Raw genomic sequence first — 13,262 nt, forward strand, 5'->3', positions numbered from 1 at the left:
CGTTTATCGGATGATTTTCTCGTGGGCGGGGCCTCGTGAAGGAAGACGCGCCGCGATGACAGAACCCAGCAGTACCACCGGCATATATGAGCGATTTCTTTCTGCTTTACACACGTCAAACTAGGACGTTTAGTGCGTAATCCGAGTTAAATCCTCAACCTCTCCAGACACGTATATTAAATAATACTCACATATCGAGAAACTTTCATGTCGGGCATTTACAGGCAAAAGAATTATATGATGGAGACTGAGATCCACGTGCCGGTTGGTTCGCCAACGATCAAAAAATATCCGATATTCGTGGACGAGCATAATGTGACGGAAGGAGCTATGAAGCTAATCAAAGAGCTCCGACCGGGCTGGGACCCGACCCTGGTCCAGACCAAGGTAGGTGTGACGGTCCTTCGCGCGGACTAATTTACTCCCGCCGTGTTTAGGGCCTGTAGTAGAGGTACGCTTTATTCATTTCTTTTATTCGGGAATTTAATATCGAAAAATATCGCGTCGTTTAGCGCAGCTCGCGAAGAGGGTTTTGTAGTTTTTTATGTCTCATAGCGGAGTTAAGACGGCACGAGTGACGTGTAAAGCGAGCCTAGCTAACGTAGCCAGATGCCGGTGATCACTGATCACACCCCGTTTAATCGCTTACTATCATCATTTATTAGTGCGATAACCGTTTTAAGTTATTTGACCTTTTGTGTTCTGCATAACTTACATACATAAATGATGCGATCTTTTGACGCGATACATCACTAGCGTAACTAGCAAAGACGTAATACAACATAAAGTAAAAATGAAACCCCATTGTTTGAATTTGACATCTTTTTACTTTCTTCTAGAGCAGAAATCATTCTTCTGCAAAAAAAGTTAAACATATAACTTAAATAGGAGACACTGGCCGTGAAAACCCAGCTAAAGTCATTTTTTGGGTGATTTACTACAAAATACAAAGAATTATATACATGTAAAGAAAAAGCTGGAAAAAGATCTTCGCTGATAAGATCACGTCAGAGATTGAAATCAGAGTGAACTGAAGATTTATTAAAACAATCAGAATCGGATCATGAGACTTTAGCCTAGATTTCAGAGACAGGGCCCGTATTTATTTTACGTAAATGTTGTGAAGAGTGTACTGAATAATCAAAAAATCGCAACGCAAAGGCCGTAGGGTCGAGTCCAGAGTCACACATACTGATGAGATGTGTAGCTTGACTTTGGATTTAAGTGGTTGCATAAATGTCAAAGGTTTAAAGAGGTTTGATGGTGATGGTTTTCAAGGGCTGTCTTCTGTACTTCCATCAACACGGTTGTGTTTGCACATCACAGTTCACATGTTGACGCTTCAATAATTCTTATTGCAGAAAAATGAGTTTGCTTAGTCAGGTGCCAGCGTGTTTTCTCATCATGTGAGTGTGCTTGGGATTTGCATGAATATACACATGTAACTGTTACACTTGGTGTTCTAGACCACAGGTGTATATACAGAATCATGCTTGTGAGGGACAGGTGAGATTTACTTATCAATATATCTGAAGTCGCATCAAAAAGAGACGAACTTGTCACTTGTTTATTCTTGTTTATTCATTCATAAATATAAATATTTAGAAAGCAAATCTTTTTAGCTGTTGGGCCAACACATGTATAGTATACAGCAGTGGTTCTCAAACTTTTTCGTTGTAAGGCCCCCTTTGTGTAGAGTGCATCGCTTTGCGGCCCCCCAAATAAAGACTTATAATCTTAAATTTTACATTTTTATTTAAACAAAAACATATTTGGTTATACAATGCTGAAACATCAATTCTTTTGTCTGGTGGTCTTATTTTTGTGATGTTTGATTGCATAAAACCTATGATCAATTTCTATATTTCATAAAATGCCACAAAATCTGTGGCCCCCCAGGGGCCGGGGCCCCCAGTTTGAGAACTACTGGTATACAGGCATCAAATATTTGACTGTGTTTTGCAGCTAGAATGAAGGAATCTAATCCTGCTGTACATCCGTGCAGGCCACGTGGCACTGTTGACAGATAGCCAGCATAGTTTTCATCAATAAGAAACATGCATTATGCCCAAGCGTATTGTCCTGTGCTGCTTTGCTTCTGTCATTCGGATGAAGCCAAAACAAAGCTCCTCTTTCTGTCATTCATCAGAATACAGCAAGATGCATTCCGGCATTCCAGCCGTTTCAAAAAGTGAGATGGTCATGTGGTTTGGCCCAAAACAATAGTTGGGAAAGTTGAATGGGGGTGATCAAGATTTACTTTTCGAGTCCATAATGTAGAAATAAATTCATATAATCATAATAATAATAATAATATCAGGTCACAAAGCGCTTTCCACTTGATTCAATTGCATATTAGACATTTAAATCCCTTTCCTCTTTAGATCACACAACGGTGTAGTGGATTTTGGTGTAAACTGTTGACTGACCCTGAAGGATTGCATATCTCTGAACTCACGCCTCTTGCTTCTTGGTTTATTAAACATTTTGGTTGAAGTTTTATAACCTGAAATTGTCTGCAGAAATCTTGACCTGACACATAACAAATGTCCAAGCTGTATGATCAGATAAACTGGTTTTTGGTTGCATAGATCCATCGACAAAACGACAAAGCGGTGTTTTACTGTATGATGATAAACAGCACCTGCTCGGGATTAAATCCATACACTGTTGACCACTGGTGCCGTTTGTACATTTGACATTTCAGGAATCTCAGAAATGCGTTGGTGGGTGGTGAGGGATGGTGCAATGCATTGTGGGATACATTGCCCTAAACACCAAGCATTCATTAGCCGATTTATCATGCGCTCAATCCTGATGCAAGGTTGTTTTAGTTGACTAAAATGACAATTTTGAAAACGCTTCTGTTCGTTGAAATTAAATTAAATATTGACGTAAAATTATTAGAAAAACGAAATGGAAAACTGCCTCAAAAATAAACTGAAGTAAGTGTAATTATACAAATAAACAAAAACTAAAATAAGAATGAGTTAATCTTATATAGCAGCATAAAAAATAAACAAATAACATGCAATACATATAAAATTACAAAACAAACACCAAGATTGCTAAAGCTAACTAAAAAATAACTAAAAACTATAAGAACTATGTCCTGATGTGACGTTCGAATGATTTCAAATAGTTTAGTTAAGCCAAAATGATCTTGGTTACTGCGCACATGATTGAAATGAAACTTTCAGTTTTTGTCTGACTTAACCTACTTAGTCAAGCTACTATGTCAAATGAGCAAACTGAAGTAGGTTGCTAATGGCGTTTTAGTTTTTACACAAACATAGCATTCATCGTAACATTACTTGCACATTTTTGTGTGTCTCCACCAGCTATTCACCGACGGCACGACCAACAAACTGATGGGTTGTTACATGGAGGAACACCCCGATGACGTGGTGCTGGTGAGGGTCTACGGCAACAAGACCGAGCTGTTTGTGGACCGAGACAACGAGCTCAAGAGCTTCCAGGTTCTGCACGCCAACGGATGCGCGCCCAGTCTGTACTGCTCCTTCCAGAATGGCATCTGTTACGAGTTCATGCAAGGACGCGCTCTCGATACTCAAGACGTCAGGGACTCCGTGTTACTCAGGTGGGTCCCGTTCAGTGCGAGGCAAGAAATAGAAAGTTTCAAAAGGGCGATATTTCTAAAAACAGCTTAATTGGTTGGTCCTGTACTTTGGACATGTAGGTCAGAGCTGTTTTAGCTTGAAGTATGGTGTTTATTTTGGACTGCTAATTCTAATAATACTGATCTTGTTTGTGTAGGCCATTTGTTTTGACAAAATCTGTTAGCTTTAGAGCCAGGTTTACTAACAGCTTTACGCCTCTTTTGGCGTAAAAAACTACTGTCTGTGTTTACTAAAGACACGCTATGAAAGTTAGCGCTGAAAAGTGTACACCGCAGTTTTTGCGATTGACCTTATTGCAGATGCATTTGTAGGAGTTTCCTCTTCAGACGCAAACTTCACGGGAGGAGAGTATTTAAATGAGTCACGCTACATGATTTACTAAGGTTTGCGTTCATCATTGTACTGGTATTTGCTTCTTTATTTAACGCCCAAAAAAAGCACGTCTTAAACTCTGCGCTAATTTTTTATTTTAATCTTGCTAGATTGCGTTGGTCGTTATGGGAAGTAGATATTGCGCCTGTGTGCCTTGTTGGTAAATCACCCGCAGAAATCTCCACACTCCCATCGGCACTTTTTTGAAACTGCACTCTTGCGCTATTTTGCCCCGTTTAGTAAATCTGGCCCATAATGTGTAATTGTGATTAGTAGGGCTGGGTATCGGTTCTGATGTTCCGATTCGATTCCGATTCGCAAGCTCTCGATTCCTTTTCAAGTCAGTGATTATCGATTTAATACAAATCCGTATATATATTTCTTTTCTTTATTTCACCGCAACATCCCTAATGACCAGTTACATGTTAACTTAATAATGTTAACTTGTAAAACCTATCAGTGGTTAAAGTGTTTCTGAAGAACGTATGAGCCTATAATTTGAATATTGAAAAAACTATTTTTATGGAGGCTAAGCCAACTAAAAACGCAGACAGTAGAACTGATATTCTTTGTGAAGGTCACGTAATCTCCTTGCAGGCACACAATGGACCGTATCAAAAACTTCACCGTTGACCTTGGGATAACATCCATTTTCCACACGTACAGACATTGTAAAGTTCTACATTTTGAACAGGTTTTTTTGATATAATTCCTTCTTTGTTCTTGAACATAGCAGTTATCATAAATGCCTTTCTTTGTTCTCATCATTAGACTGATCGCCCGAGAAATGGCCCGCATTCACGCCATCCACGCCCACAACGGCTGCATCCCCAAACCCAACCTGTGGATCAAAATGCGCAAGTACTTCTCTCTGGTCGCCACAGAGTTCACCGACCAAGCTTCTAACATCAGGTAACGTACACAGAAAATAACGCACAGCCCAAGCCGTGGATAAAAATATTACACATCGTATTCAAGCGTACAGATAAGATTGCACACATTAATTCGCAAGTGTTAAACCTTCTGCGAAACTTTGAATTTCGTTTCTGCTCAGAGAGCCTTGTCACATGACCTGGATCACTTTCATCCGTCTGATCTCAAGCACCAGGCTGTTATGGACCGCAAACATCTCTGTTGTCTATTGCTTAGTGACTGTTTACATTGTGATTATCAGGAACCACATACAGTACCCGGCACATGGAAATGCATTAACGTCAACCTCCATCCTCTCCTCCAGATTGTCTAATGGGCCAGTTTCACTCCCTAGTTTCGTGTTACCAAATCCAAGTCATAAAATTATGCAAAAATAAGTGTGACATCACAGATGGATTTCGAGAGGCTTCTGGGTCCTGAGAGAGCTACTGCGGCGTAAAAGGAAGACTCCAGAAATAGCTCCTCAAGCCCATTATCAGGGGAGAGTGGTCACCTCAGACGGCCTTTCTGATTGGTCGAGCCGGTGGACTTAATTTTCTGTTGTAAATCTCCCCGTTGTCGAGTTAAAAGTCTGATTAAGCATTTAGTTGAAATGGAGTTTTGAAAACATTTATCATTGATGTCGTTCACAAAGTATTAATGTTGTGATGAGAATTCAAATCGTTGCTTTAGGGTTGGGCATTTAAACAAACACGGCAACATCGTGACATCGTTGACAAGCACGGCTCTAAACAGAACGTAAAAATCAAATGTTTTTAATATTGAATTTCATGTAATCAAAAGCACTTCCTATAAACAAATTAGATCCTTGGCAAGCTTGTAATGTTCCTCATCTGAATATAACTGATGCACAAACTTCATATAATGCATTATTGGCACCCAGTGTCTTTGCCGTGATGTGCTTACGGTTTTGTATCTGTTTATCATCACCTCAGAATTCAACAGGAAGTGCCCAGTCAGGAAGTGCTGGAACAGGAAATGAAATGGATGAAGGAACACCTGTCACAGCTGGGCTCTCCTGTGGTGCTCTGTCACAACGACCTGCTCTGTAAGAACATCATTCATAACGCTAAGGAAGGTGAGTTTGCAATGTTTTTTTACATTAATGCGCTTTGTTAATAACATTTACATCAAAGTGGAATGTTCATCGGATATCTCAATTTTGTTTGTATTACATAAATTGCAGCATTTTAATGACACAAACAAATAGTCGTGTTTAATATTTCATCACTTTTATGCCGTTACCCATGTGACGACTCGTGTTAGAAAAGTGAAAAACTCAAAATGTTTTAGAATGAGGTTCTAAGATGACTGACATATCAGCCATCGCATTTTTTATCCGTGCACCTCTAATGTTTTCTGCGTCGAAAATTATTATTATTATTATTAATTTAGTGATTTCCTTTTTCAAAAATAATGCAAAATACATACATATCGCTGCTGTCCTTCATGTGTCCTTCAAATTACACTTTATATTGGTTTGATATTTGCAAAACCCGGTGACAAACATCAAGTTTTTAAAAGTGCTTGTCAACTTATCATTTAAAAAAAGTATTTTTAACCATTTCCTGAAAGACAGCCATTTTGGACATCTGAGGTTTCCGAAGGACAACAACGATTCTCGATTCACCAGCCGTTTGCAGTGCCACGACATTACTTTGTGTCTTCACCACAAATCGCCGTGTCCTCTTTTGCTTTTTAGGTCACGTTCGGTTCATCGACTATGAATACTCGAGTTACAACTACCAAGCGTTTGACATTGGAAATCATTTCAACGAATTTGCAGGTGAGAGCAGTCATAAAGTACAGCCGTTAAAAACCAACCCAGAGATGTGTTTTGCATGACTTCTGTTTCTGTGTGCTCTTCAGGCATGAGTGAACCAGACTATAATCTGTATCCCAACCTGGAGATGCAGTTGGACTGGCTGCACACGTACCTGCAGGCCTACAAGCTCTTTACCAAGAAAGGTGAAGACGTCAGCCAGCGGGAACTGGAGACGCTGTACGTGCAGGTCAACAAATTTGCTCTGGTGAGTGAAACACGGGAGAGAAAGGGTTGTCGTAATACGCTTTGTGCTTTAGTTGAAAGACTTTGTTTGAATGAAGTTGAAAGTTGCCTGTGTTAAGTTTCTCTTCTGTTGTGTCAGGCCTCACATTTCTTCTGGGGTTTCTGGGCCCTGATCCAAGCCAAGTACTCCACCATTGACTTTGACTTCCTCGGGTAAGCCAACCAACCTTTCATCTCTGATGTGGGAGGATCTATTTATACAGACGTAATTGTGTATTAGATTTAAATGGTGACTCGTACTATAAACGGCAAGATGGAAGCTTTTGAAAGTCAGGGACCAAAGACACATTGCTGCTTAAATTTGAAATATTTTATGTCGGCCAAATCTTTTTTTTTTGAGAGAGGTGAAATGGGGACTTTATATCGTATACATATCGTGGCCGTCCTTCCAAAACCTCGGATGTCCAAATTCGCTTCTTTTAGGGAATGGAAACAACGCTGTACTTTTTAACTGATTAAAGGTGCAGTATGTAACTTTTTTGGCAGTAACATATTAAAAAACCACGAGGCCAGTGTTATATATTTTGTTCATTTGAGTACTTGCGATATCTCAAATGTTTCCAACTATTAGTAAATCGTTAACCAGTGACACAGGGCCGTGACTGGCAGTCGCCTGTCAATGGCATCATATCCGCGTTACCAAAGACTAGATGGTAAGCCCGCAACCTTCAACGGAATGCAGGAAAGGAGACCAGAGGCTGTTATATGATTGGCTGAGGTGCCTCGCATGATTCGTGTAAGCCGTTACGCTTTCTCCAGACCTTGCATCTCCCTAAAAACACAGTCTCGTGGACAAATGTAAAAGTATTAGTGTGTAGCGTCCATCTTGCTTTGCGCAGTCGTTATAGAGCACACTTATTCTTTACTGTTTGCAGCTGGTTCTGTCCACAAAGACAGTTTTACTAGACAGACGCTGATCTTGCATGCGTTTGACTAGACAGGTGAGCAACTGTCTAGATTCCTTTACTGACAGAAAACGTATGATTATTATATCGATCAACAAGGTCAGTCTTATTGTTTGAATGTCGTTTTCTTAATTTAGCACGAGTGTCATGTATATATTTACTGAACAAGCAGTCATCGTTTTTAGGCCATCTGACTAAATAGTTATAAATTAATTTTATGATTTACGTCCAATTCATTATAATGAAATAGTCACGTCATCAAATGCAACATTTATAAAACTTTATTGCTTTACATCATCCATAAACGTGATTTCTCATTCACGTCTGCTTGATTGTTAGTGGTGGAGTCGAAAACCACAGTTCCCATTATTCCATGCTCCTTCATCAAGTTACGCCGTTGTTGTTGTTTTGAACATATCTGTTTTGAATGTGCGCCCTCTAGCAGTGGATTTTACAACCTGCGCCTTTAAATACTTTTTATTGCTAAGATATTTGCAAAACCCAGTGATAAACATAAGGGGCGGTTTCCCGGACAGGGATTAGTTTAAACCAGACCTTAGTTTAATTAGAAAATTTAAGTAGTTTTAACAAACATTTTAAGAAATGTCAGTGCAAGTTTGGACAGCTCTTACATTTATTTTAGTCTAGGACTAATCTAATCCCTGACTGGGAAACCACCCCAAATGGTGACTAATAATAATGATTATGTCAAAAAATACAAATCAAATATGAAGATACAAGGTTTCAGAATGATATGTGTGTTTCATTGGTATGCAAGATTTATCATTAACCCATTTATTGCTTATTTATGCATATTATTTTGGTTAGATTAGTAATGTTGTTTATCCAGTTTAGTGTACAAATGATTTATTGACTAGAAATTGCCTCGGGCCAAAGTTAAAGCCGTACCATTCACAATCCAGAGCACATGACACTTGACACGGTGTTGGTATCTCCGTTGTCTTTGCACCCTTAAAAATACATTAGATCTGAAGCTGCGAATAAATGACTCTGTTAGAGGTAATGATATTATTTTAAGGTCTCCCACGTACATAATACATCTGTATCTGTAGCATAACTTGCACTTTTAATTTACTTTTTGGAGGGGATGGATAAAAGTGATGTCATCCGTAGGCTGAGGATATTTGAGTAGGCATCGTGGTTGACTCTGTGAAACTGGCTTAAGTAATTTATTCGGTAAACTTCCTACATCGCCTGTTTCCAAGCAACAGGTCGTGCCGCTCTCAGGCTTTTACTAACAAATAACCAGTCGTGCAAGCACTCTTACTCTGCCCGCAAAAAATGTAGGCATTCAGATAAAGATGAAAGAGCAGGATATTATTGAGATCAGGACTTACCCCCCAGATGCTTATAATGTTTCTCATGTTTTTTTTTATTTCTGCTAGGTATGCTGTGCTACGTTTCAATCAATACTTCAAGACCAAACCTGCAGTAATGGCCCTGGAGATCCCCAAATGAGAAGATACGACTGAGAGGACAGTGACTGTCATGGAATCGAAGGCCTTTCAGATGGGGGTACCACACGGGCAGGTTCTAGGAGTCCTCTTACATCTGACTGAGAATTGATTTGCCACGTCTCAGTTCCACAAATTCTTTTTTTTCATTCCTGAACACGCAGTGCACCTTTCCAGACTCCACTTCTAGTTTCTCATCCAATATGTTTTATTTAGTTTATTTATTGTTTTCGAGCACTTGTTTGCACCAGTTGGTACTTCTTGTTTCAAGGTTTAAGAGACATTTCCGAGTGATTTGCAGTGCAGGAATGACACTTTGGTTTACACAAGATACATACAGGCTGCTCTTTCTGTCCTGCCGTGGCTTTATAACTCTCGTGTCAAACTGATGAGATTTGCTGTTATCTTTTTTTGTAATGACGGATACTCGAAAACCGCAAAAGCTGCTAGCCAGTGTGCTTTCAAAATGATTTACCCCGCAGTTTTGGATTGACTGAAGGCTAGACAGTTACCGAGGTCAAACTCCCTCATAACCTGTTGTTGAGTCACTTTAACCAAATGCCAAGTAACCAAGTAACCGTTCACGTAAATCTGACATTACTTCAGACATTCCCAAGAAGTCAGGACCACAGACCCCTCGCATCTCCAGGACCACGTTTCCACCTCTTTAGCTTTTATGGCTGTGAGAAGTTGTTGAATTTTCCGCTCGTCACAGGCTGTGGAATATGACCACCTGCTCCCCGCCCGCCACTTCCTAAATGTGTGTTTGCATCACCTGGCAGAGAGCAAACTGAGATTTAAAGTCATTATCTGCTCGAAAATCATTCTGAATGTCAAAATCCCCCTCATTCATTTTTACAAAAAACCAAGGGGAGGAAATTTATGTAACGGTGATGCGTAGTTTGGTTCAGGTCACCATCTGTGAGCACCCAATGTCCTGCGGCAGAAAGATTACTGTATTTAAATGGTCGCTGGAGGAAATCTAATGTCAGGTTAGGGATTGTTTGATGGAGTTCTCGACTGAATTCAGCAAGGAATTACATCGCTTTAGTATGCAATGTATCTCCAATAGACAGGATATCATTTCATAAAACACTTTATTTAAAATGTGATTGTAGTTTTTTTGTTTTGTACTTTATTCTATTGTTATAGAATAATTTGTTTATTTTCAAGTCCAACATTCCAGTAGAAACTTGTTAAAGTCGCAAAAAAGCACACGGGTCACAAGAAATCCTAAAACGGCAAGGTCTGAACCACTTCAGTAACTTTAGACGTGTGCGTTTAGAAATGTATTTGGGTAAATTACCTGAAACCTGTCAAGAAAATGTTCGTCTCATCCCCCCCCCCCTCAAAATGAAAAGAATAGTTTTTGGATTATTTATTTTTACCGTTTGAAGATCAAATATGTCCAGGACGCACGTTTGTGAGATGTAGCCATTTGGAGTCAGTACATTTATACTTGAAAAGTGTTTGGCAGCTTTTTCAACCTAAGTGTCCTTTCACTGGCCGGCCTCATCCGTCCCTGATCAGTTTAGTACCAGTGTTTACAGAACGTCTTGAAACAAAGATCGAGGTCACGTTGAATATCTGAGGCGTGTTTGGCTGTGCGTCGGGCGCAGGTTAATAATAAAACGCTTGTGCCGCCTCGGGCGACGATTGAAACCGTGAGACCCCTCGACAAATCCATGAATAATTTTGTAGGTGATGTTTCTCTAATGAGCCTGATGGATGAGTGCTGATACTGTTGTGTGTTCCCTGAACTCGGATCTAAAAAATGATGGGCGAATCTCACAAAGACTCGTTCATGTCTCGTTCATATTTTACCCCCAAAACAATAAACGTGTCTATGTATATACAAATGTACACACTCCAAATTCATCTGTGTCAAAGAAATACATCTATGAGTGCTATGATACAGTAATGAAAATGAAAGATAAACTGTACCTTAATGAATTAAATAGAGGTATACCGTGTTTTGTTGTTTTGATTTTTGGCGGGTTCTTGACAGTGTTTAAGGTTCAGACTTTATTTTTGCCTATGTGACATGAAAAAAGTGGACGTTCAGGATTACTGTTGGTAAAAAAAAACACATTTTATACTACACGCATGAAGGACAACATGAATAACATGTTGATAAAAGTGCAATGGCAGGATTTCTATGTAGGTGTAGAAATGTAAAATGTCCACCAAAAACAGCGAGAAACCTACTTTCTGTTTGTAAAATATAAAGTAGTTTATCGGTTTCTTTAACTGTTATTGATGTGAAGAAAATGTTTACACTGTTCCCTTTTTCTTGAAAAAGGTCATTTCGTTCAACAGGTTCATTATTTTGTTCTCGCACGGGAACAGTTTTCCACTTTAATATCTGAGCCAACGTTTCAGTTTGGCCACATCTGTTTATTCTCTTGGGCATAACGGTTTGTGGTGGAACGATTATAATCAACGCTAGATTTAGAAAACCTACTGTAAATGATATATGAATAACTCTATGATCTTGTAGAAGTCCTTTTATTCACATCTGCTCTTTAAAGGGACGTTACAGTGCGTTGGGATTTTTTTGTTTTGTTCCGAAAACATACCAAACAAGTCAAGCTTTACAGCTCGTGCTTTATTTCAGATGAATTCTCTTGTGAATGTACTCGAGTAAAATGTACAGGTAATCTTTCATTTCTATCTTTTTTCTTTTTGTATATTTAACTAAACTGGAAGTGTGATTGGCATGTGTGTGTATTTGCTGTACTCCAGCTACTGTGGTGCAGTGATTCTTTGAAAAGTTTGTAAATACTGTGAAATACGGTGTAAAAAAAAGTACTGTACAATGTTTTCACTTCAGCTATGGGGAGAATAATTTAAGAATTGTTCAAACTTTTTTCCATTAAAAATATCAGCGTTCGATCGGTGGTGCATTTGATTTTTGTTATATTTGCATATTGGAATTAATTGTTTTGACAGGAAAAAAATGAATGAACGTGCTATAAATGTGCATTCTGAATGAATCAAAAAGGCCTTTCAATACTTTGAGTCTTTTGTAACACATCTGTTCACACACTTGTGTTTCCTCATTGAATTTTTGCCCATCTCCTGTGGATGGTGACCTGCATTATGTTCCAGTGTCTCGGAAGGGAACGAAAGTCTGAAACAGGAAATCCTGAACCAAACACACCGTAACACACATGCAGGCCAACATCCTCAGGGCTGATGTGCACAGACATCCCTTCTGAACAAAATATAAACCATCACAGAAATTCTAATGGTTATAATGGGAATTGTATTGGTTTTAGTGGAACTGTGTGGTTCTCTACTGGAAATGTGTTGGGGAAATTTTGTAATGGTTTTAATGGCAAACCGCTGATGAGTCATAATGGCATTTTTTTTCAGCAAGAATGTGTCATTTAAGTTTACGTTACATTAATGTATTAACTGCAGAATGCAATCAAGGCTTTAGTGTAGTATGAACATTTTAGATATTATACCATTAGTTGCATATCAGTTAACCTAACTTTAAAAGAAACATAGCATGACAATAGGTTTTGTAATGAGAAAAAGTACTGCATAACTCCAAAATACTGAAAAATCAATCTTGAATCACATATAAGTGAACATAACATTTTAATTAAGCTTCAAAAAACAAAAACTGAACATACAGAAAAAAACATGTACACTTTTAAATTATACACATTATAAACAAAATAAAGTCTATCTATATTTTACAACAGCTGGTTTTGCAACAGTTGTCCATATCAGATTCTACAAATAAAATGCAAAGTGTATTTCTTTATCAAGATGTATACATAATTTCAGCATTTTTTGTAACACGTCTTGTGTATCAGAACAATACACTCACCGGCGAATTTAACATTTTTAAAAT

The 13,262-nt window shown here is 38.7% G+C and overlaps 1 protein-coding gene across 1 annotated transcript; it reads left to right on the plus strand.

The window, feature by feature from the left end:
* On the plus strand, positions 1-12,360 carry etnk2 (ethanolamine kinase 2). The gene is made up of 8 exons (XM_057362465.1): positions 1-387; positions 3,342-3,601; positions 4,785-4,925; positions 5,882-6,024; positions 6,649-6,732; positions 6,816-6,976; positions 7,094-7,167; positions 9,326-12,360. The coding sequence occupies exons 1-8, from the start codon at positions 208-210 to the stop codon at positions 9,396-9,398; spliced, it is 1,116 nt and encodes a 371-aa protein (XP_057218448.1). The 5' UTR covers positions 1-207; the 3' UTR covers positions 9,399-12,360.
* Positions 12,361-13,262: the final 902 nt, after the last annotated feature.

This window comes from Triplophysa rosa, linkage group LG20 (genome assembly GCF_024868665.1).
Source record: "Triplophysa rosa linkage group LG20, Trosa_1v2, whole genome shotgun sequence".
Lineage (NCBI taxonomy): Eukaryota > Metazoa > Chordata > Actinopteri > Cypriniformes > Nemacheilidae > Triplophysa > Triplophysa rosa.